At 40.9% G+C, this 26,804-nt stretch overlaps 1 protein-coding gene across 1 annotated transcript in view; it reads left to right on the plus strand.

The window, feature by feature from the left end:
- The first annotated feature begins 3,877 nt into the window (after window positions 1-3,877).
- trabd2a (TraB domain containing 2A) overlaps window positions 3,878-26,804 on the plus strand; it is a 273,095-nt gene continuing 250,168 nt past the window's right edge. Inside the window, exons 1-3 of the mRNA XM_061876697.1 lie at window positions 3,878-4,502; window positions 22,099-22,138; window positions 25,872-26,392. Of these exons, the coding sequence (XP_061732681.1) occupies window positions 4,392-4,502; window positions 22,099-22,138; window positions 25,872-26,392 (672 nt within the window). The 5' untranslated portion in view covers window positions 3,878-4,391. The remainder of the gene's footprint in view (window positions 4,503-22,098; window positions 22,139-25,871; window positions 26,393-26,804) is intronic.

The raw sequence follows: 26,804 nt of genomic DNA on the forward strand, positions 1-26,804 counted from the left end.
ACATTCACACACTAGGGACTATTTAGTGTGTTGCCAATCAACCTATCCCCAGGTGCATGTCTTTGGAGGTGGGAGGAAGCCGGAGTACCCGGAGGGAACCCACGCAGTCACGGGGAGAACATGCAAACTCCACACAGAAAGATCCCGAGCACAGGATCGAACCCAGGACTACTCATGACCTTTGTATTGTGAGGCACATGCACCAACCCCTTTTCCATCGTGCTGTCCAGAACATGGATGGATGGATGGATGGATGAAATAAATTCAGAATGTTTATCAGGGTTCTTCTTCTTTGTACTTTGTGAACAGTTAAAGTGTGAAGACTTTCTTGAAGTGGATCATATTTTTACATTATTTGACTGCTTTGCTTAATCCATTCCATAATTTAATTTGGCGGTTTAGCTCGGTTGGTAGAGTGGCCGTGACAGCAACTTGAGGGTTGCAGGTTCGATTCCCGCTTCTGCCATCCTAGTCACTACCGTTGTGTCCTTGGGTAAGACACTTTACCCACCTGCTCCCAGTGCCACCCCACAATGTAACTTAGATATTGGGTTTCACTATGTAAAGCGCTTTGAGTCACTAGAGAAAAAGCGCTATATAAATATAATTCACACAAATTCCACATACTAATACACTAAAAGTTTTTTAGTGTTGTAGAGGGTATTCATTTTTTGTAGTTAGATTTTCCTCTAGGGTTATATTTCTCTTCTTTTGTTGAGAAAAAATGTTGAACATTTTTGGGTAGCAGTTTATAGTTTGCTTTGTACATAATTGTAGCTGTTTGCAAATGCACCACATTGTTGAATTTAAGTAATTGTGATTCAGGGTTTGAATGTTCTCTATATCCGTTATGTATTATTCGAACTGATCTTTTTTGTAACATAGTTAGTGAATGAAGTGTACTTTTGTAGTTATTTCCCCATATTTCTACAAAAAAAACTCTGATATGTAATACTAGTGAGCAATATAGAATATGAAGTGATGTTTGGTATATGTCAGGGGTCGGCAACCTAAAATGTTGAAAGAGCTATATTGGACCAAAAATACAAAAACAAATTTGTCTGGAGCTGCATAAAATTAAAAGCCATATTACATACAGATAGTGTGTCATGAGATATACATTGAATTAAGAGCACTTAAAGGAAACTATATGAGCTCAAATATACCTACAAATGAGGCATAATGATGCAATATGTACATTTTTAGGTAGGCTAAATAGCATGTTAGCATCGATTAGCTTGCAGTCATGCAGTGACCAAATATATCTGATTAGGACTCCACACAAGTCAATAACATCAACAAAACTCACCTTTGTGCATTCATGCACAATGTTAAAAGTTTGGTGGACAAAATGAGACGGAAAAAAAAGTGGGATAAAACACGTCCTAGAAAGTCGGAGAAAGTTATACATGTAAACAAACTACGGTGAGTTCAAGGACCGCCGCAATTAGTAGGACAAAACGGCACTTGCCAAATACTCGAATCAGTGAAGCATGTTTAATACAAACAGTGTGCTTTAGAACAATTAGGGAGGTTTGTGTCATGTTTGTCCTCCTACAGAAACCATATTAAGAAAAAAAATATGTTTTTTCCCCCTCATTTTTTTCCATTTTTGAAAAAGCTCCAGAGAGACATTAGGGCGGCGCTAAAGAGTCGCAGGCTGCTCTAGAGTTACGGGTTGCCGACCCCCGGCCTAGAACATGTTTTGCTTTATTCATTATTGACGTGTTTCTTGCTACTTTATGTTGTATATTTTTTACATGAGATTTCCAGTTTAATTTATCATCAATCATTACACCTAGATATTTGTTTTAATTTACTCTTTCAATTTCTACTCCGTTTATTTGTATTTGTGTTTGACTTTCCCTTCTACTGTTACCAAATAGCCTTGACTTTTGATGTTGTTGACGTTTAAAAGTTTGGTGGATAAAATGAGACAGAAAAAGAAGTGGCATAAAACACGTCCTACAAAGTTGGAGAAAGTTATACATGTAAACAAACTACAGTGAGTTCAAGGGCGCCCCAAAATTAGTAGGACAAAACTCAACTCGCTAAATACTCATATCAGTGAAGCATGTTTAATACAAACAGTGTGCTTTATAACAGTTAGGGAGGTTTGTGTCATGTTTGTCCTCCTACAGAAACAATATTAAGACGAAAAATATGTTTTTCCCCCTCATTTTTTAGGCCGCCGCTATCTAAAGCCGCGGGTTGCCAACCCCCGGTCTAGAACATGTTTTGCTTTATTCATTATTGACGTGTTTCTTGCTACTTTATGTTAAATATTTTTTTACAAGATTTTTTACAGTTGAGTTTCTCATCCATCATTATACCTTTATATTTGGTTTCATTTACTCTTTCACGTTCTACTCTGTTTATTTGTATTTGTGTTTGACTTTCCCTTCTACTGTTACCAAATAGTAAGGCTGTGAATCTTTGGGTGTCCCATGATTCGATTCAATATCGATTCTTGGGGTCACGATTCGATAATTTATCGATTTTTTCGATTCTATTCTCGATTCAAAAACGATATTTTTCCGATTCAAAAGGATTCTGTATTCATTCAATACATAGGATTTCAGCAGGATCTACCCCAGTCTGCTGACATGCTAGCAGAGTAGTAGATTTAAAAAAAAAAACTTTTATAATTGTAAAGGACAATGTTTTATCAACTGATTGCAATAATGTAAATTTGTTTTACTATTAAACGAACCAAAAATATGACTTATTTTATCTTTGTGAATACATTGGACACAGTGTGTTGTCAAGCTTATGAGATGCGATGCAAGTGTAAGCCACTGTGACACTATTGTTCTTTTTTATTATTTGTATAAATGTCTAATGATAATGTCAATGAGGGTTTTTTTTTATCACTGCTAAACTGAAATTAAAACTAATATTGATACTGTTGTTGATAATATTCATTTTTGTTTCACTACTTTTGGTTTGTTCTGTGTCGTGTTTGTGTCTCCTCTCAACTGCTCTGTTTATTGCAGTTCTGAGTGTTGCTGGGTCAGGTTTGGTTTTGGAATTGGATCGCATTGTTATGGTTTTGCTGTGTAGTGGTTTGTTGGATTGATGAAAAAAAATCTATCCATCCATTTACTACCGCTTATTCCCTTTTGGAGTCGCGGGGGGCGCTGGCGCCTATCTCAGCTACAATCGGGCGGAAGGCGAGTTACACCCTGGACAAGTCGCCACCTCATCGCAGGGCCAACACAGATAGACAGACAACATTTACACTCACATTCACACACTAGGGCCAATTTAAAAATATATATTAAATTTTTTTTTAAAAAAATCGATTTTTTAAAAATGAGAATCAATTCTGAATCCCACAACGTATTCGATTCAATTTTTTCCCACACCCCTACTAAATAGTTTGGACTTTTGATGTTGTTGACATCACCGCAGGGACGTGCATGTAACAATTCTCTGACTATGGGCTAATTGAGTGTCTGCCCATCTTCATGAATTCGCAAAGCAAAAAAAAAAAAAAAACAGCTCGCCTCGTTATTGCGCGTTTTCTGATGTTAATGGCGCCACTTTGCGGGGCATTATGGTAATCTTCCTGTCGCATCTCCACTGGCACCTCACGTCTTTGCCTGGGGGCACCTCGCAACTTCACCACGCCGGTTGCGGGTGGCAAGCTATTTATAACCGCTGCTAATTTGCATATTGCTTGTTGACGGATGGAGAAAGTTTGGGCTTTTGGCGCATCGTAAATCTGCTTGCACGCCCACTGTCTTCATTACGGTAATCATTAAATGTAAGGGGGTTGAGATTTTTAAAGGAAGGTTAAAGTGAGGTTAGAGGGTGTGTGTGTGTGTGTGTGTGTGTGCGTGTGTGTGTGTGTGCGTGTGTGTGTGTGTGTGTGTGTGTGTGTGTATAAGGGGGGTGCAGGCGACACGGGGGGTGGGACACATACACACGCAGCAGAGAAGCAGACGCACAGAGATGCAAATAGTAAAGAAGAAGAAGAAGAAGAAGTAGAAGAAGTGAGGAGCGGACTTTACTCTGTTGCTTCCATTCAAAGTTTGGGGTCCACTTCGACGCGCATGGATTTTGCGCAACCACTGCGGCCCACCTCCCACAAAGTGTTCGCGCGGACGTAGAGACGCGGGTGCTGGCAGAAGTCTGCGTGACAAGCCGGCGTTCGTCACCCCCGTGGAAAGCCAAAGACCAAGCAAATGAGCGCCACAGTCTCCCACCAACACCAGGACGCCTGCGCGCAAAGTCTGAACATGACCGCTTTGTTTTGCGTGGACGCGTGGAGCATCGACTCATCCGCGCATTCTACGGGGAAATAGTTTTGGATTACTTTTTTTTAAATATATATATTTTTTTAAAGTCGGTGCGTGTGTGAGTTTGAGAGAGGAGAGAGAGTCACGATGCGCGGAACCCTGATGGGCGCACTGATCCTGTCCTGCCTGCTTCTCTTGGTTCAAAGTGAGCAGTGGACGATCAGGTCGGACTCCAGCAACTGTGAGCTCAACAAGAAAGTAAGTAGAGATATGTTGTCACTGTCTTGTCACTCATTGTGGTCCTCTGTACAATACACCTCTAGGGCCACACCTGGCAAAATTGGGACCCCTAAATAAAATGGGTACACACTTTAGTATGAAGAACATATTCTAAGTAAAAAAAGACTTAATTTAGAGCAGGGGTCACCAACGCGTGCCCGCGGGCACCAGGTCGACCGTAAGGACCAGATGAGTCGCCCGCTGGCCTGTTCTAAAAATAGCTCAAATAGCAGCACTTACCAGTGAGCTGCCTCTATTTTTTTAATTGTATTTATTTACTAGCAAGCTGGTCTCGCTTTGCTCGGCATTTTTAATTCTAAGAGAGACAAAACTCAAATAGAATTTGAAAAATCCAAGAAAATTTTTGGAAGACTTGGTCTTCACTTTTTTAAATAAATTCATTAATTTTTTTTACTTTGCTTCTTATAATTTTCAGACAGACAATTTTAGAGAAAAAATACAACCTTCAAAATGATTTTAGGATTTTTAAAAACATATATCTTATTACTTTTTAAATTCCTTCCTTTTATTTCCTGACGATTTAAATCAATGTTCAATAATTGTTTTTAATTGTAAAGAATAACAAATACATTTTAATGTATTTATTCATTTTAGCTTCTGTTTTTTCGACAAAGAATATTTGTGAAATATTTCTTCAAACTTATGATTAAAATTAGAAAAAAATTATTCTGGCAAATCTAGTAAATCTGAAGAATCAAATTTAAATCTTATTTCAAAGTGGATTTTAACCTATTTAAAACATGTCATCAAAATTCTAAAATCAATCTTAATCAGGAAAAATAACTAAAATGTTCCATAAATTTTTTTTTAATTTTTTTCAAAAAGATTGGAATTAGCTAGTTTTCTATTCATTTTTTTCGGTTGAATTTTGAATTTTAAAGAGTCGAAATTGAAGATGAACTATGTTTCAAAATTTAATTTTAATTTTTTTTTGTGTGTTTTCTCCTCTTTTAAACCGTTCAATTAAGTGTTTTTTTTCATCATTTATTCTCTACAAAAAACCTCCGTAAAAGGAAAAAAATGTACGACTGAATAACAGACAGAAATACTCATTTTTATATAAATAGATTTATTCATTAAAGGTAAATTGAGCAAATTGGCTATTTCTGGCAATTTATTTAAGTGTGTATCAAACTGGTAGCCCTTCGCATTAATCAGTACCCAAGAAGTAGCTCTTGGTTTCAAAAAGGTTGGTGACCCCTGATTTAGAGTTAATTGGACACGAGGGGAACATATAAAGGTTAGGGTTACTAATAAGCAGTAATTCTGAGGTTATTGAGGGAAGACTCTTATTTAATGGCTTATTGCTTGTATAATAAGATGCAGAATATGTCATTAATAAGCACTTAATAATGACTAATCAAAGGCCTACTGAAACCCACTACTACCCACCACGCAGTCTGATAGTTTATATATCAATGATGAAATATTAACATTGCAACACATGTCAATACGGCCTTTTTAGTTTACTAAATTGCAATTTTAAATTTCCCGCGAGTTTCTTGTTGAAAACATCGTGGAATGATGACGCGTACGCGTGACGTCACGTGATGGAGGGGACATATTAGCGCAGCACCAAACACGGCTAAAAGTGGTCTCTGTTCATGGCGTAATTACACAGTATTCTGAACATCTGTGTTGCTGAATCTTTTGCAATTTGTTCATTTAATAACAGAGACTATAAAGAACAATGCTGTTGGTGGAAAGCGGTGGATTGCAGCTGTCTTTAGCATCGAGACACAGCCGGTGTTTCTTTCTTTGTTGTGAAGCGGACCGGTCAAGCAGACATGTTTTCTCTACGTCAACCAGCATGTTTTTGGATGGGAAAATTGTGATATTAAGTCTTACTGGAGACATCAGTGGATTATGGGACTTCCTCCTGCAGTAGCTGTCAAAAAATGCAGCTGTGAGCTTGGCTCCTCGGCTTCTGTCTGAAACACTGGCGTGTTCACCGCAGCCATCCGACCTCGAGGTATGTCTTTACAATCTCACTAAAACACTATTAGAACAATAAGCAGATAAGGGATCTTCTAGAATTATCCTAGTAAATGTGTCTAATTACATCTGAAATGCTCACACTGCCTCCGCCCGGAGCCGTCGCTTTTTTTTTCTCGTCCTTCACTATCAATATCGTAATTCACGAAGCTTTCATTTTCGCTCAAATTAATGGGGAAATTGTCGCTTTCTCGGTCCGAATTGCTCTTACTGCTGGTGGCTCCCATTAAAAATGTGAATATGTGTGGAGCCCTGCAACTCGTGACGTCACGTGCACATACTTCCCGTAAAGGCAAGGCTTTTCTATTAGCGACCAAAAGTTGCCAACTTATCGTGGATGTTCTCTACTAAATCCTTTCAGCAAAAATATGGCAATAATGATCAAGTATGACACATAGAATGGACCTGCTATCCCCGTTTAAATAAGAAAATCTCATTTCAGTAGGCCTCTAAGAGCCAATATGTTACTAATTTGCATGTCAATAAGCAACTAATTAATGGTGAATATGTTCCCCACACTAAAGTGTTACCACAAAATGTTATTTTGAGACACCATATTACAAAATGTCAATATATTTTTTTATTCATGTGGAACTTTCTTTGTACTTTGTACTTTTTAAAAAAAAAATTCAATCAGACGCATGTTTTCATCTAAAACGTGTGCAAAAATAGAAAATGTTACAATGTTATTTATGTACCATGAATTGATTAACGTGGACCCCGACTTAAACCTTAAGTTGAAAAACTTATTCAGGTGTTACCATTTAGTGGTCAATTGTACGGAATATGGACTGTACTGTGCAATCTACTAATAACATTTTCAATCAATCAATCAATGTTAAAATGGAACTGCACTTTTTTTTTTTTTTTTTGTTTATCAATCACAATCATTATGAAAGACATAGAGACAGATGTATTTATTTAATGCATTTTATTTGGTAAATAAGCTTAAATGAAAGTCTGCTTACTGCGGAGCCAATAGGAAGTTCTCGATTCCAGTGTTTTTCAACCCTTTTTGAGCCAAGGCGCATTTTTTTAATTGACAAAATGCAGAGGTACACCACCAGCAGAAATCATCAACAAATTAAACTCAGTAGACAGTAAAAAGTCGTTGTCGCAATTGTTGAATATGACTTTAAAGCAGGGGTCACCAACGCGGTGCCCGCGGGCACCAGGTAGCCCGTAAGGACCAGATGAGTTGCCCGCTGGCCTGTTCTAAAAATAGCTCAAATAGCAGCACTTACCAGTGAGCTGCCTCTACTTTTTAAATTTTATTTATTTACTAGCAAGCTGGTCTTGCTTTGCTCGACATTTTTAATTATAAGAGAGAAAAAACTCAAATAGAATTTGAAAATCCAAGAAAATATTTTAAAGACTTGGTCTTCACTTGTTTAAATAAATTCATTATTTTTTTCTACCTTGAGTCTTATAATTTTCAGAAAGACAATTTTAGAGAAAAAATACAACCTTAAATATTATTTTAAGATTTTTAAACACATATACATTTTTACCTTTTAAATTCCTGCCTCTTCTTTGCTGACAATTTAAATCAATGTTGAAGTATTTTTTACCATTATTATTATTGTAAAGAATAATAAATACATTTTAATTTAATTCTTCATTTTAGCTTCTGTTTTTTCGACGAAGAATATTTGTGAAATATTTCTTCAAACTTATTATGATTAAAATAAAAAAAATATTATGGCAAATCTAGAAAATCTGTAGAATCAAATTTAAATATTATTTCAAAGTATTTTGAATTTCTTTCAAAATTTTTGTTCTGGAAAATCTAGAAGAAATAATGATTTGTCTTTGTTAGAAATATAGCTTGGTCCAATTTGTTATATATTCTAACAAATTGCAGATTGGATTTTAACCTATTTAATACATGTCATCAAAATTCTAAAAATAATCTTTCACAGGAAACATTTCTAATGATGTTCCATACATTATTTTTTTAAATTTTTCAAGATTCAAATTAGCTAGTTTTTCTCTTTATTTTTTTCGGTTGAATTTTGAATTTTAAAGACTCGAAATTGAAGATAAACTATGTTTCAAAATTAAATTTTTATTTTTTTAATTTTTTCTCCTCTTTTAAACCATTCAACTAAGTTTTTTTTATTTTTTATAATTTATTCTCTACAAAAAACCTTCCGTAAAAGGAAAAAAAATGTACGACGGAATGGCAGACAGAAATACCCTTTTTTTAAAAATTTTTTTTTATATATGTAGATTTATTTATTAAAGGTAAATTGAGCAATTTGGCTATTTCTGGCAATTTATTTAAGTGTCTATCAAACTGGCAGCCCTTCGCATCAATTAAAACCCAAGAAGTAGCTATTGGTTTCAAAAAGGTTGGTGACCCCTGTTTTAAAGCATAACCACTTTAGCTCTTGTCTCAAAGTAGGTGTACTGTCACCACCTGTCACATCACACCCTGACTTGTTTGGAGCTTTTTTTGCTGTTTTCCTGCGAGTACTGTTTTAGTTCTTGTCTTCGCTTTTATTTTGGTGGCTTTTCCTGTTGCAGTTTCAAGTCTTCCTTTGAGCACTATGCCCCGCACCTGCTATGTTTTAGCAATCAAGAATATTCAAGTTGTTGCTGCCTTTTTTGTGTGGACATTGTTGTCATGTCATGTATGGATGTACTCTGTGGACGCCGTCTCTGCCCCACATGCTGTACGTTTTTGCTGTCGTCCAGAATTCTGTTTTAGTTTACTTTGTAGCATGTTCAGTTTTAGTTTCGTTCTATTTAGCCATCCCTAAGCTTCTATGCCTTTTCTTAAGGGCACTCACCTTTTGTTTATTTTTGGTTTAAGCATTAGACACCTTTTTACCTGCACACTGCCTCCCGCTGTCGTCTGCATATTGTGACCACGGCAAAACATTGTCGTCTCACACGACGTGTTCCAGACATCTACAAGGCAATTAGATACCGACTGCCACCTACTGATACGGTATGGTATAACATGGTTACTCTGCCGAGTTCGAGACATTATCGACACTCAACAATGACACATTATTTGCAGACTATAATTACTGGTTTTCAAAAAAATATTTTTAAGCAAAATAGGTGAAACTGCATAATCTTCCATGGCACACCAGACTGTAACTCAGTAGTGTGTCACGACACAGTGGCTGAAACTCCCCTGCTGTATTCCGACCAATAAAACCAAATTGAAAAAAACAACCAAAAAGTGTCAACAATACTCCATTTACATTTCGTGACTTGAATATTAACCAAGAATTAGTGATATTGTTATTATAAGCCAGTGGTTCTTAACATTGTTGGAGGTACCGAACCCCACCAGTTTCAAATGCACATTCACCGAATCCTTCTTTAGTGAAAAATAAAATGTTTTTTTTCAAATTCAAGACAAAGTTATATGTTTTTGGTAACACTTTAGTATGGGGAACATATTTTAAATAACAAAGACTTAATTTAAAAGGGCTAGGGTTAGGGCCAGGGTTAGAGGGTTAGGGTTATGATAAGGCCATGCCGAATAAGGCATTAATAAGTACTTAGTAATGACTAGTTAGGAGCCAATATGTTACTAATTTGCATGTTAATAAGCAACTAATTAATGGTGAATATGTTCCCCATACTTAAGTGTTGCCATGTTTTTTTACTGGTGCACAAAATGAACCGTGCATGAACATCACTTTGTTCAAACAACAAAACCAACACAGTGCATAAACTCACAACAAATTACAAACCTGCAAATCAGTATGACTTCTGCTGTTGCCATATCCGTAATACGCCGATAGGGAGAAGATTTTATTTACCCGATGAGTCGGGTGTGTTTTGACCTCCGCCGAACCCCTGAAGCCGACTCACTTGAAGCCGACCTATGGTTCGATCGAACCCAGGTTAAGAACCACTGTTATAAGCACTAACACAGACAAACCTATTTATAGCGTCGCCGTGATCACAAGCTTCCGTTCCAATAATGATATGATCGACTGATCAGCCGTTTCCTCGTTTCCTTGCTTGCCAAACTTTATTCTAGATCAGGGGTGTCAAACGTACGGCCCGAAGGCCGGATCAGGCCCGCCAACAGGTTTTATCCGGCCCGCGGGATGAGTTTGCTGAGTATAAAATTAACCTGAAATTTTTGAATGAAAGAAACTGCTGTCCTAAATGTGTCCACTGGATGTCACAATAGCAATTCTTTGTATCTTTGTAGATGAAGCTACATACTATGTACAAAATTAACCACAAGATGTTAAGACATCAATTAAGGAACATGATCAAACTACATAAATAACATACTGTAATATGATTTTTATATTATTTTTTTTTATCCTAATAGATTGAAAATTACCACCAATGAGTTGACTGATGAACATTATCACATAATTTATTCAGAAAATATAAATAACGACAAATAAAGTATATATACTTTTAATCGCAACAGGTAATTGTAAAAAAAAACATACCCAACAACATTATATTTTTGTATAATTTCAGAATGTGTTTGTTCTATTTTTACACAAAGAAAACAATCGGAAGTTATCTTTATTTTTAAGTTATCGTGTCGTGTCGTGATTTTACCAGTTTGGCCCAATTGCGAGTATATGTTTCTCAATGTGGCCCCCCATCTAAAATGAGTTGGACACCCCTGTTCTAGATCAGAAAGCATGCCGTTTGCCTGGATTGTAGAAGGCTGAGGACATATTCCAACAAGTTGGAACACTTTCTCAGCCAATTTGGACCCGGACATGTCGGGAGCAAAACCAAAAGACACCACCGTTCCTTTCTTTGCGAGGATTTTGAGACATTCTTCATCTAAATGGGAATATATGAACATTCTAACAGTCGGCATTCTAATGACAGCAGACCTTGTAGAGTAAGTGATGTTATGATGTTTGTTGGCTCTCAAAAAGTCTGCAGTGAGTAATAATCAGTTGTGTTGCTATAAAAAAACAGCGAACATTGTGATGCGTTTGTTAACTTAATGTGCCGCGAATAAAGGACTGGGCGATATGGCCTTTTTTTTAATATCTCGATATTTTTAGGCCATATCTCCATACACGATATATATCTGGATATTTTGCCTTAGCCTTGAATGAACACTTAATGCATATAATCACATCAGTATGATGATTCTATGTGTCTACTTTAAAACATTCTTCTTCATACTACATTAATATATGCTACTTTTAAACTTTCATGAAGAGAGGGAAACCAAAATTTGGTCAAATGACCACAAGTGTATTTATTAAACAGTTATTAAGCAGTGGCACAAAAATTCATGTAATTTCCAAAACAGAAAGTGTTAGATTGTCAGAGATATTTTAAAACAAGCTATGAGTAAACTTTCATGCATGATGTCATTAAGATGACATATCAAACCAACAATAAATTAAAGTGCACTTTGTGTACAGAACGCCACTACAATAGTTTAAAACAAATAAAGTGGACTTTGGTTTATGATGTCACACAATTTATTTCAATAACGTTCAAATAAAAAATAACTGCATAATAGGAAATTAAAGGCCTACTGAAATGAGATTTTCTTATTTAAACGGGGATAGCAGGTCCATTTTATGTGTCATATTTGATCATTTCACAATATTGCCATATTTTTGCTGAAAGGATTTAGTAGAGAACATCCACGATAAAGTTCCCAACTGGAGAAAAGCCCTGCCTCTACCAGAAGTCGCAGACGATGACGTCACATGTTGATGGCTCCTCATATATTCACATTGTTTTTAATGGAAGCCTCCAACAAAAACAGCTATTCAGACCGAGAAAATGACAATTTCCCCATTAATTTGAGCGAGGATGAAAGATTTGTGTTTGAGGATATTGATAGCGACGGATTCATATGTTTTTAGAGACATTTACTAGGATAATTCTGGGAAATCCCTTATCTTTCTATTGTGTTGCTAGTGTTTTAGTGAGTTTAACAGTACCTGATAGTCGGAAGTGTACGTCCACGGCCGGGTGTTGACGCGCGGTGTCTCAGGGAAGTCGACGGCAGCTGTATGGAGGGCACAAGCTCAGCTGATATCCGGTAAGAGGCGACTTTTTAACCACAATTTTCTCACCAAAACCTGCTGGTTGACATTCGGTTGGGATCCATATCCGCTGTGATCCATAGTAAAGTTTCACGTCCGTGAATTTTAAACAAGGAATCACCGTGTGTTTGTGTGGCTAAAGGCTAAAGCTTCCCAACTCCATATTTCTACTTTGACTTCTCCAATATTAATTGAACAAATTGCAAAAGATTCAGCAACACAGATGTCCAAAATACTGTGTAATTATGCTGTTAAAGCACACGACTTTTAGCTGTGTGTGTGTGCAGCGCTCATATTCTTAACAGTTCGTGACGTCAGGCGTACACGTCATCATTACGCGACGTTTTCAAGAAAAAAGTCCCGGGAAATTTAAAATTGCAATTTAGTAAAGTAAAAAGGCCGTATTGGCATGTGTTGCAATGTTAATATTTCATCATTGATATATAAACTATCAGACTGCGTGGTGGGTAGTAGTGGGTTTCAGTAGACCTTTAAATAGTGTATGTCCTTCGCTATGTGGTAGGTTCCTGCGAACGTTATCTCCTTCTGTTGTTGATTTCTTTTTTTCCATACGATGTTGATGTGGAAAGGTTTGCCTCGGCATTTTGTTGGTGTGGCATCGAACAGAGATGTTGACATGCGGAGTTTCAAGCACTGTTCATACTCAAGCGTGTGACTTTTCAAATGATGCTACATATTAGCAGTAATGTTACTTTTTGTAGCAACGCTTTTGCCCCACACATGACAAATTACGGTTATCTGTTCGACATCCTCCCTCTTGAAGCCAAACCAACACCAGACGATGGACTCCCTGCGGTTTTTCTTGGGAATTAACTCTTCCTTCATTTGTTACCAGATTCGCACCTATTTATTTCGTATTACCACCAGCATCACGGCTAACGTTACCCATAGCGCTACCTCTCTGCTCCGCGAGGGCGTATACATATGTGACGTATGACGTGATACTATGTGACGTGTGTAAGAAGGTGTGCTTGTTTTATGTCTCTGTGAGAAGCAGAGACAGGAAAGAGTGATAAAAGCCTGTAGTGTAATGCCAGCAGCTAAAAGCAACTGCGTGAGAACATATACTCGAATATCACGATATAGTCATTTTCGGTATCCGAGAGACAAACCTGCGATATATCAAGTATATTCAATGTATCGCCCAGCCTTACCGCAAATGCCTAAAATGATCAAAATAAAAAAAGTAAATGTTATTATAAATGTGCCCAGCACTACATTACATATATACTTACATCATGTATAAAAAAACCTAATGGAGGTGTTTGGATGTTTTTTTTAGAACTTTATAGGCAGAATAGAGCGACTACCATTGGCTGCATTGTAAGCATACTTTAGATCACATTTATTTGGTATTTAAAAAATGCCTTTAAAAAAAGTACACCAGTCATCATGTTTTTCATAATAGTTGTGAACGATAGGCAAAATTCCCCAAAAAGTGCAGTTCTCCTTTATCATAATTCAAACAATGAATTGGATATCTCGAGCCGGGATTCAAACCTAGTACATCTGATTTCCAGCTCAGCACCAACAGTATGTGTGGGAAAAGCAGACAGGGGCTAGGAATATGTTTATTCATTAATTTACATTTTACATGCACTTTTTCATTGCAAAAAAGTTACGCACAGCTGTTGATCTTCATGTAGATAAGGGCGGCCGTTTAGAAAACATATTTATTAGCCCACAAGGCCCTCATCTACTAAAAGTGAGCAGAATAAGGAGCTAACATTCAGCATGTCTGTCTTCATGAATATGCAGAAAATATACTCATCATCAGAACACCCACAATCCCGAGGAAAAAAATGCAAATATATTGTTCGGCACACACAGTGTGATTTATCAAGGCTGAAACTTTTCTGCAGAAGCTGGCTTGCATCCTTATTTAAAGTTAAAGTACCAATGATAGTCACACACACACTAGGTGTGGCGAAATTACTCTCTGCATTTGATCCATCACCCTTGATCACCCTCTGGGAGGTGAGGGGAGCAGTGAGCAGCAGCGGTGGCCGTTTAGTACGTCTCGTAAGGACATGCAAACTGGCAATTGCGCAGAAATTGTTGTAAGAAAGGAAGGGATCGCGCTCCAGCTTCGTCCTACGTATGACCGTCAATATATATGCATTAAATATTGGACATGTTGTCTATCCAGTTGTATCATTCTATAGTTTTTTAGCTGTTGGGTGACTTAAAAGGCTAATTAAAACACGTTCAATTTAACTATTTTATTGTCTGCTGGCAGTTTTTTTAAATGGTGTTTGTTTTTAATGCATTATCCTTTTTCTTGCATGTGGAACATTCTGGCACACACTTTTGCAGTTAGTACCAGCAGCAACTTTGATGAGCACACTACAAAAGTGGGTGCCGTTGTCGATGGCATTGCAAGGACTGCTTCTGAAATGCCCCCCAAAAAGCTGTGCATATCTGCTGCATGTTTTTAAAACATAGCAAAACACCACAGGTAGGAAGGAGGGCGATAACATGAATGTGCAGTAAATAAGCGTTTCCATAATACCAGCAGGTAGTACATGCAACACTCTATTTTAAATTAGGCAGTCTGCAACAGTTATCAATTGTATACACAGTCTTAGTAGATCACACGCAACATGCACACTAGTGCACACAATTTTACAGTTTGCACGCACTGTTTAGCGCGGGTTCAGTCCTTAAGCATTTATTTTACAAAAGCGGTTCCCCAATGACAAATTAAAGTACCCCTAAAATTATGTCCTTAAAGAGTTTACAGCAGGGGTGTCCAAACTACGGCCTGAGGGCCAAATGCAGCTAGCGTCTTTGGTTTAGGCCGCAAGAGGTCATGACTTTAATCCGGAATCTGGCCCGCGATGTGTTTCTGAATTACCTTTAAACACCTGACAATCTGATTTCAATCTTGTGGACAACTTGAGGGAATAAGGTCATTGACCATGAATTGTGATTGTGAAAAAAATATAACACATGATTTACTTGTACAACCCAATGAAAACAACCTTCCCTAGTCATGGCACAAAAAATAAATGCAGCCAAAACAAAAAGTCAACACACATGGTCACACATACAACACCCTGCTCATTGAACTTTGCGGATATTATAAAAAACACCCGATCACCATAAAAAAAAAATATATATAACCATTAAAATGTTTTACAATGCACAATGGGAAAAATGCAAAATGCTCTTTCAAGTTTAGGATTGTGGTGTACCCAGCGTTACCCCTTAACCTAAGGGGGGCCCCCGCCTCTAAGGCAGTTTTGCCCTCCGCCCAACCTTACCCCGAAAATCCAGAAACAAATCATGATTTTACTTAACAGAACAGCAACAATGCAAAAATATCATCCATTTTGAAAATAATTGTGTTCATGAATAAACGGGCGCCTGCACCTCTGTGCGAGTGCAAACAAATCTGGGAGATTGCCTGTACTTTTAGCTCAGTAGTAAACACACTGGCCCCACACATGGCGACCTGGGGACCAGTTGGAAAAAACAACATGGCTGAGAGAGAGAGAGAGAGAGAGAGAGAGAGAGAGAGAGAGAGAGAGAGAGAGAGAGAGAGAGAGAGAGTACACAATTGCTACACGAAGCTGAGCAGTCAGTGATTAATAGCTATGAACACCAATCTTTACATTCCGCCGTCAAAATCGGGGCCCCGTGGTTGGGTGGGGCCCCCCTGGGCTTTGGCCCAGGTAAGCTCAACAACACTAGTAAATTAAATAAAAATTTACTTTAACACACATTTATTTAAAATAAGGGTTGAGAAACGATTATTCAGTTTTGGTCCACTGTCTTTTCAATCATTTAATCACTGCAGTTGTGGCCAAAAGTTTTGCAAGAGGCCTGTCGTTTTGTGTTATTCACTAACTTTGCTCCGTCAGTTGTCATGTTTAAGTGAGTTATTGTTCTCCAGTAACACAACAGAAACATGTCCAAGACGTTTTAAAAAATGCCAAAGTAAACTAACCCACTGTAGTTAATCATGTCTACTTGTGAGAAAGCCGTCCACAAAATATTCACTCCATCCTTTGCTATATCAAACATTAAACAACGTTAAGTCTCTGTGATCAGTTTTGTCCTTTTAGATTATTATTTTAGGTCAGACCCGTCCAGAAACATTAGGGCAGCTAATCTGCAGACTGATGACGTAACATCACAAGTAATGTTTGTTTGACACTTTGCTCCCAAGTGGCCTGTTAATAAGTCATTAGCACTCTGTTAGCACACAGCTAATAAACGGTCTGTCGGGTAAGTGTCAGACAGGCCGGTGCAAAGCATGAAATAACATCGTTAACTCCCGTTTTGTAACACTGGGGTGCTGAAATGCTTATTTGGGTTGTATATTGAAGCGTAAGTAAAGTTACAGTATATTAAGACATGATGCATTTATATATATATATATATATATATATATATATATATATATATATATATATATATATATATATATATATATATATATATATATATATATATATATATATATATATATATACATACTACCAACTCTAAATTGACACTGGTATGTGAATGTGAGTGTGAATGTTGTCTGTCTATTTAGGCTGTTACTGTGAGGAGGTGGCGACTTGTCCAGGTTGTACCTCGCCTTCCACCCAAATGCAGCTGAGATACCGCGACACCCCCTGCCACCCTGAAAGGCACAAACGGTAGAAAAGGGATATATATATATATATATATATATATATATATATATATATATATATATATATATATATATATATGTTATTTAAAAGGGTTTCTCGCCCTCCTCTCGGTCGTCTTTTCTTAATAATGATCTCGCAGCAGCCAGCGTCATCTCAGAAGATCCTCGGGTGCCGTGAATGTCAATCAAGTGACGAAAGTGACGTCGTAGTAAAGATTGATGATCACAAATGTTTAGGTTTATTTTTTTAATGCTTGGTTTGTGATCGACTGGCACACCCTCCACGATCGACTGGTAGCTCGCGATCGATGTAATGGGCACTTCTGCTTTAATGGATACAATGATAAACAATAAAAAATATAAACTATATATCAACTTCTGTTTCCACACTACTGGCACTTTAAAGGCCTACTGAAACCCACTACTACCGACCACGCAGTCTGCTAGTTTTTATATCAATGATGAAATATTAACATTGCAACACATGCCAATACGGCCTTTTTAGTTTACTAAATTGCAATTTTAAATTTCCCGCAAAGTGTCCTGTTGAAAACGTCGCGGTATGATGACGCGTATGATGACGTGTGCGTTTGACATCACCGGTTGTAGCGGACATTTTTTATCAGCCCGATCCAAGCAATAAGTAGTCTGCTTCAATCGCATAATTACAAAGTATTCTGGACATCTGTGTTGCTGAATCTTCTGCAATTTGTTTAATTAATAATGGAGACCTCAAAGAAGAAAGATGTAGGTGGGAAGCGGTGTATTGCAGCGGCCTTTAGCAACACAAACACAGCCGGTGTTTCCTTGTTTAAAATTCCCGAAGGTGAAGCTTTACTATGAATCAGAGCGGCCAAGCGAACATGGTTCCCGACCACATGTCAACCGGCAGGTTTTGGTGAGAAAATTGTGGTACTAAGTCGGCTCTTATCGTAGACATGAGCGGCACTTGTGTCCTCCTGCAGCTGCGGACTATTACCTCCTCCCACCGCAGTCACCACACCCGTGGCCACACCCTTCCGACTTTCAGGTACCATATAATCTCACTAAAACACTAGTAACACAATAAGCAGATAAGGGATTTTCCAGAATTATCCTAGTAAATGTGTCTAATAACATCTGAATCTCTCCCACTGTCTTCAACTTTCTTCCCCCTAGTCCTTCACTCTCACTATCCGCATCCATGAATCTTTAATCTCACTCAAATTAATGGGGAAATTATGGCTTTTTCGGTCCGAATAGCTCTGGCTGCTGGTGGCTATGATTGTAAACAATGTGAGGATGTGAGGAGCTCTAAAACCAGTGACGTCACGCGCACATAGTCTGCTACTTCCGGTAAAGGCAAGGCTTTTTTATTAGCGACCAAAAGTTGCAAACTTTATCGTCGATGTTCTCTACTAAATCCTTTCAGCAAAAATTTGGCAATATCGCGAAATGATCAAGTATGACACAAAGAATGGACCTGCTATCCCCGTTTAAATAAGAAAATCTCATTTCAGTAGGCCTTTAACGTCAGCATCATGCTAGGTTAGCCTGTTCCTTAAAGAAAAAAATGAAAATAATGAAAATAAACACACAGTGCCTACATTTATTCCCACCTCCGGAAAAACTTTGAACATGTCTCGAGGGAGGTGCTGGACATTGAGTCCGAGTGGACCTTGTTCCGCATCTCTATTGTCGAGGCGGCCGATTGGAGCTGTGGCCGCAACGTGGTTGGTGCCTGTCGTGGCGGTAATCCTAGAATCTGCTGGTGGCGGTGAGGGATGCCGTCAAGCTGAAGAAGGAGTCCTATCGGGTTCTTTTGGCTCATGGGACTCCGGATGCAGCAGACAGGTACCGACGGGCCAAGCGGTGTGCTGCTTCAGCGGTAGCGGAGGCAAAAACTCGGACATGGGAGGAGTTCGGGGAAGCCATGGAAAATGACTTCCGGACAGCTTCGAAGCGATTCTTGACCACCATCCGCCACCTCAGGAAGGGGAAGAAGTGCACTATCAACACCGTGTATGGTGCGGATGGTGTTATGCTGGCCAGGATCTTCAGCTCTTACTGGATCGGTTCGCAGCCGAGTGTGAAGCGACTGGGATAAGAATCAGCACTTCTAAGTCCGAGTCCATGGTTCTCGTCCGGAAAAGGGTGGAGTGCCATCATCGGGTTGGGGAGGAGACCCTGCCCCAAGTGGAGGAGTTCAAGTACTTAGGAGTTTTGTTCACGAGTGAGGGAAGAGTGGATCGTGAGATTGACAGGCGGATCGGTGCGGCATCTTCAGTAATACGGACCCTGTATCGATCCGTTGTGGTGAAGAAGGAGCTGAGCCGAAAGGAAAAGCTCTCACTTTACCGGTCGATCTACATTCTCATCCTCACCTATGGTCATGAGTTGTGGGTTTTGACTGAAATTACAAGATCATGGGTACAAGTGGCCGAAATGAGTTTCCTCCGCCGCGTGGCGGGGCTCTTCCTTAGCGATAGGGTGAGAAGCTCTGCCATCCGGGGGGACCTCAAAGTAAAGCCGCTGCTCCTCTACAAGGAGAGTAGCCAGATGAGGTGGTCCGGGCATCTGGTTTGGATGCCACCCGAACGCCTCCCTAAGGAAGTGTTTAGGTCACGTCCACCGGGTAGGACCCAGACCATGTCTCCCGGCTGGGCTGGGAACGCCTCGGGATCCCTCAGGAAGAGCTGGACGTAGTGGCTAGGGAGAGTAAAGTCTGGGCTTCCCTGCTTAGGCTGCTGCCCCCGCGACCCGACCTTGGATAAGCGGAAGAAGATGGATGGATGGATGGCCTACGTTTGTAGCTAACTGCGGATCCAGGATTAATTTTAAAATGTGTAGAGAAGCCTGCTTTTTTATCTTTACAAAGCTGTCGGCTTCGTGTTGTTACGCGTGAAAACAGGGTGGACTAATCCTAGCTAGCGAGCCTCTGAGGTAAGTATCCTGTTATGTGTCTTCTTCCGTCAAAACAAGTGAGAGAGTTCATTGTTTTGTTTTTTTAACGTTAAAAGCTCATAAACAGTGTCGAGGTAAACATATCGTTGTTGGAAAATGATAAAAAAGTCAATTTTTATCAGGTCAAATAATGGACCTTTATATCAACAGTGATGAAGAAGTGACAGTAAGACACCAGAATGTGCGCTATTGACCACATGTGGTCAGTTGATGTTTTCCGTGAATTGCTATATTGTTTGATGAACCATTTTACTTTTTACTGCCTTGTGACAGGCACCATTTGGAAATAGTTATGGTATACTGTATATATATATATATATATATATATATATATATATATATATATATATATATATATATATATATATATATGTATATCAGGGGTGTGGGAAAAAATCGATTCGAATTTGAATCGCGATTCCCACGTTGTGCGATTCAGAATCGATTCTCTTTTTTTTTTTAAATCCATTTTTTAAAATCTTTTTTTTATTTCTTATTTTTTTCATCAATCCAACAAACCACTACAAAGCAATACCATAACAATGCAATCCAATTCCAAAACCAAATCTGACCCAGCAACACTCAGAACTGCAATAAACAGCGCAATTGAGAGGAGACACAAACACGACACAGAACAAACCAAAAGTAATGAAACAAAAATGAATATTATCAACAACAGTATCAATATTAGTTATAATTTCAGCATAGCAGTGATTAAAATCTCTGCTATGATGTCTAATGTCTAATATCATTAGACATTTATAAAAATTAAAAAAGAACAATAGTGTCACAGTGGCTTACACTTGCATCACATCTCATAAGCTTGACAACACACTGTGTCCAATGTTTTCACAAAGATAAAATAAGTCATATTTTTGGTCCGTTTAATAATTAAAACCAATTTAAGTTGTTGCAATCACTTGATAAAACATTGTCCTTTACAATCATAAAACCTTTTTACAAAAATCTACTCCTCTGCTAGCATGTCAGCAGACTGGGGTAGATCCTACTGAAATACTATGTATTGAATGAATACAGAATTGTTTTGAATCGGAAAAATATCGTTTTTGAATCGATAATCGCGTTGAATCAAAAAAATAAATTTTGAATCGAATTGGGTTTTTAAAAATGAGAATCGATTCTGAATCGCACAACGTGAGAATCGTGTTTCGTATTTGAATAGATTTTTTCCCACACCCCTAATGTATATATATATATATATATATATATATATATATATATATATATATATATATATATGTGTATATATATATATATATATATATATGTACATATATATAGTACGTATATATGTATTTATATATGTATATATACATATATATATATATAGTACATATATATATATGTATATATATATACATATATATAGTACATATATATGTATATGTACATACATATATATATATATACACATATATATGTATCCATATATATGTAAACATTTACATATCTCATTTTACAACATATACATCTGCCTCTTATAGTACAATTGGGCTAGTACATGTAAACATATTTATGTGTTCTAAAATGTGATTGGTGCAGATTAAATAAAGGTGCTCTTAATAGTCTTGAAAATACAGTACTTAATTGACGCATTATATTTCCAGGTGTTTGTAGGCCACATACAATAAAGTGGTGTGGCACATCAGGCCTCCGGCCTTGAGATTGACACCTGTGTCCTAAAGGTTTCTTCAGTTTAAACAAAAGGGACACTGAAAACATTGATAACAAATTGCTAAAATCACAATTTGATTCATTTTTTTGTTAAAAAAAGATTCAAAATATCACCACTTTCAGAAGACTAAAGTTTCAGTTGACCATCAGGCATCTTAGTTATAAAGCAATAGGGAATGTGGACTTGCTATATGAACCGCTCATAATAACCTTGGTTTTCTTTCTTCAGCAAGCAGACTTGAACTCCTTCCTGTGGACAATCAAACGGGACCCTCTGTGAGGACTCTTCTTCGGCATGGCAATGCCGGTGTGGTTTTCCCGTGGATGCGTCGAAGCAGAACACAGCAAAAGTAAGATATAAGGTATTTATTTAATAACAAAAGTCTATGAACAAAAATACTGGTGTAAAGAGAAAGAGTAAACAAAACATTTAGCATGAAAGCTAGACAATAAAGTGGCTTGGCGTGAGAGCTAGCGAGAAAATACATACGAATGATGAGAGTCGTCACTGATGCGCGTGGGCAAATTAGGATCCGAGAATGAGTGAACAGAAAAGGTGAGCTTAAATAGGAGGGTGATAATTATTAGCAGGTGTGCGGGGCGAGACAGAGAATGAAAAAACAAACACGTGAAGATCTGAGCAGCAGATCGCAACAGTATTCCCCCCCAACAAAAGACAGATACCAGATGTCTTAAAAAACAAACAAAAACTTGAACCCCCTCCCCAAAACCAGAAAAGTTCACAAACGAAGGGAGGGCGGAGGGAGGCCACGGTGGAGGGTCGCCAGATCGCATGTCCCCGAATCCACCGAGGACACATCATGTGGCGGCGGCGGGTGGAAGGCTGCTGCCGAAAAAGTTTTGGCGGGCGACCTCGAAAAGGCCACATTAGTGGCCGCATCGCAGGATGAGGTGCCCGGCGAGGCGGACGACCCGGGCACGGCCACATCCGTGGCCGACATGGAGGAGGGAGTGTCTGGCGAGGAGGATGACCTCGCAGAGGCCACGCCCGTGATCGACGTGGTGGACGACGCCTCAGCACCGAAATCCCAGCAGGCTTGGAAGCAGCAGACGAGGGTGCGGGGACTGCAGCCAAAGCAGGCCCGAGTGCAGCTGGCGAGGATGATGCGGGTGCTGCAGCCGCAGGAGTCGTCGGAGGCGGCCTGGGAGCCGCAGGAGTCGTCGGAGGCGGCCTGGGAGCCGCAGGAGTCGTCGGAGGCGGCCTGGGAGCCGCAGGAGTCGTCGGAGGCGGCCTGGGAGCCGCAGGAGTCGTCGGAGGCGGCCTGGGAGCCGCAGGAGTCGTCGGAGGCGGCCTGGGAGCCGCAGGAGTCGTCGGAGGCGGCCTGGGAGCCGCAGGAGTCGTCGGAGGCGGCCTGGGAGCCGCAGGAGTCGTCGGAGGCGGCCTGGGAGCCGCAGGAGTCGTCGGAGGCGGCCTGGGAGCCGCAGGAGTCGTCGGAGGCGGCCTGGGAGCCGCAGGAGTCGTCGGAGGCGGCCTGGGAGCCGCAGGAGTCGTCGGAGGCGGCCTGGGAGCCGCAGGAGTCGTCGGAGGCGGCCTGGGAGCCGCAGGAGTCATCAGCGTAGAAGCAAACGGCGACGTCGTAGAGGCAGGCGTATTAGTCGTCGGCAGTGCTTGGCGGCGTGGAGCTGGTACCGGCGCTTGGCGGCGTGGAGCTGGTACCGGCGCTTGGCGGCGTGGAGCTGGTACCGGCGCTTGGCGGCGTGGAGCTGGTACCGGCGCTTGGCGGCGTGGAGCTGGTACTGGAGTAGGCTCCAGCCCTGTCGACACAGTTGTAGGCTCCAGCCCTGTTGTCGACGTTGGTGTGGGCTCCAGCCCCGTCGTCGACACTGGTGCTGGAGTAGGCTCCAGCTCTGGAGCTGGTACTGGAGTGGGCTCCAGCTTTGGAGCTGTTGCTGGAGTGAGATCCAGGCTAAAGTCTGTAACTGGTATGAGAACCAGTTCTGGGTCGGAGGCTGGTGTGAGAACCAGGTGGGAGTCTAGTGCTGGTTTGAGAACCAGGCTAGAGTTCAAAACTGGTGTGAGAACCAGACTAGAGTTCAAAACTGGTGTGAGAACCAGGCCCGAAAAAGCTGCTGGTGTGTGAACCAGGCGAGAGTCGAATTCTGGCGTGAAAACCAGGTTAGTGTCATGTGCTGGTGTGAGAACCAGACTGGGAGCAGGTGTCGGCTTCAGCCGAGGAGCAGGTGTCGGCTTCAGCCGAGGAGCAGGTGTCGGCTTCAGCCGAGGAGCAGGTGTCGGCTTCAGCCGAGGAGCAGGCACAGGGGTCTGCCGAGGAGAACTAGGGGACTGGCTGTGAGCAGGACTAGGACTATGATGAGTGATAAGACAAACACTAGGACTCGGGCAAGGACTTGAGAGAGGACCAGGACTTACAATCACACTAGTGCTTTGAGAAGGGCTTGGGCAACGACCAGGACTTACAGTCATACCAGGGCTTGGGCAAGAACTAGGACGAACGGTCAAACTAGGGCTTGGGCAAGGACTGGGACTAACAATCAAACTGGTGCTCGGGCAAGGACTAGGACAAAGACTAGGACTTACAGTAACACTGGGGCTCGGACAAGAACTTGGGTAAGGACTAGGGTTCGGACGGAACACAGGTGGAGGAGGTCTACAAGGCCGTTGAGACTTGGCCGGGGAAAAAACAGGTGGAGGAGGTCTACAAGGCCGTTGAGACTTGGCCGGGGGAAAAACAGGTGGAGGAGGTCTACAAGGCCGTTGAGACTTGGCCAGGGGAAAAAACAGGTGGAGGGCTAGGAGGCTTAGTAGTTTTAAGAAGAGGTAGCGTCTGCCCTACCTCCGCAACACAGCTATAGGCCGTAGCCCCCCCCTCCAGACGGGAATCCCAGACCCGTTCCCTGTGGTCAGGGACTGACCATAAGGGAGGGTGGTGGGAGGTTTGGAGGCAGGCAGACCCCTCCCCTCTATATTGTCCAGAGTGTCCCTTTGAAAAGGGAGAAAAAACTTTGGACTTGGGCAGAGAATGAGGTTTAAACGGTGGGTTAGAAGAAAAACTAGGTGACTGAGGTTGACTAGAATAATAAGAAAAAATATCCTGATACTTTTGTATCTTATTATTAATGTTATTGTCATTTGAAAATGGCTGAGAAAACGAATCTTCCCCTAAAAATTCCTTGTTGATGACGTCATCATCGGAGGACGGGCCCGCGCCACCGGGGGGCGTCGACGAAATGACGTCATCTGCGCGGGACACAAGTTGGGAATTTGCCCAGTCGGTAAAACTGTTAGCAAAGTGTGTTATTGGGTCCCCAAACAATGGTGTAGGGGTCCTGTGTGCCGACTGTAGGCTGCTGTGTTCGTGAGGAGGGAGACATGGAGTGGGAAAGGCTCTGTCGCCCGACGAAGCCATACTTCGCGGCTTCCGCCGACGCGGACGAGCGCGAGCGCTGCGGGAGGGAAACTCACCGCTCCCGGAAGCATCGATCGGAACCAGTCTTCCTTCCAGGTCCCACATCATGCTTTCGTCTGGATTGCATCGGAGAGTCTCAGCCTCCATCGCTCGGAATACCCTCCATGTGCCTTCGTCGAAGGTCTCCTCGTGGTTGCCAGACGCGGAAAAACTCTTTAATGCTCGGATCCTACTGTGAGGACTCTTCTTCGGCATGGCAATGCCGGTGTGGTTTTCCCGTGGATGCGTCGAAGCAGAACACAGCAAAAGTAAGATATAAGGTATTTATTTAATAACAAAAGTCTATGAACAAAAATACTGGTGTAAAGAGAAAGAGTAAACAAAACATTTAGCATGAAAGCTAGACAATAAAGTGGCTTGGCGTGAGAGCTAGCGAGAAAATACATACGAATGATGAGAGTCGTCACTGATGCGCGTGGGCAAATTAGGATCCGAGAATGAGTGAACAGAAAAGGTGAGCTTAAATAGGAGGGTGATAATTATTAGCAGGTGTGCGGGGCGAGACAGAGAATGAAAAAACAAACACGTGAAGATCTGAGCAGCAGATCGCAACACCCTCCTTCCTATTTCTATGGTACAATCCACGTTCCCTACACTCGCGTTTGGGACTTCATCCCCGAGAACTCCAAGCAGGCCTTCCAGGAGAGCAACATCGTCTACTTCGAGCTGGACCTGACCGATCCTTACACCATCTCGGCTTTGACCAGCTGCCAGCTGCTGCCTCAGGGCGAGAACCTGCAGGACGTTCTACCCAGAGACATCTATCGGAGACTCAAGCGGCACCTGGAGTACGTGAAGCTCATGATGCCCTCGTGGATGACCCCGGATCAGAGAGGAAAGGGACTCTATGCGGACTACCTCTTCAACGCCATCGCCGGGAACTGGGAAAGGAAGCGTCCGGTTTGGGTCATGTTGATGGTGAACTCGCTGACCGAGGCCGACATTAAGACGAGGGGGGTGCCGGTGCTGGACCTGTACCTGGCCCAGGAGGCGGAGAGGATGAGGAAGAGGACGGGAGCGGTGGAGAAGGTGGAGGAACAGTGTCATCCACTCAATGGACTCAATTTCTCACAGGTGAGTGCACGATTGTTTAAGTGGCTACTGTGTTGTCCGTCTAATTATCAATAATGCAGACGAGTTCTTAACGTTTACTTTTACAGTGTGCATATCACAACATCCTAGCTGCCGTCATAGCGACATACAACCCCCCTTTTACCGGGCTACCTCGCATGCTTGTCATTCCTCTTGCATGCTGGGTAGTGTAGTTCTTTTATTCCCTGGCTCGGTTGGGAGAGTGGCCGTGCCAGCAACCTGAGGGTTCCTGGTTCAATCCCCACCTTCTACCAACCTCGTCACGCCTGTTGTGTCCTTGAGCAAGACACTTCACCCTTGCTCCTGATGGTTCGTGGTTAGGGCCTTGCATGGCAGCTCCCTCCATCAGTGTGTGAATGTGTGTGTATGGGTGAATGTGGAAATAGTGTCAAAG

The sequence above is a fragment of the Nerophis ophidion genome, linkage group LG17 (genome assembly GCF_033978795.1).
Source record: "Nerophis ophidion isolate RoL-2023_Sa linkage group LG17, RoL_Noph_v1.0, whole genome shotgun sequence".
Classification (NCBI taxonomy): domain Eukaryota; kingdom Metazoa; phylum Chordata; class Actinopteri; order Syngnathiformes; family Syngnathidae; genus Nerophis; species Nerophis ophidion.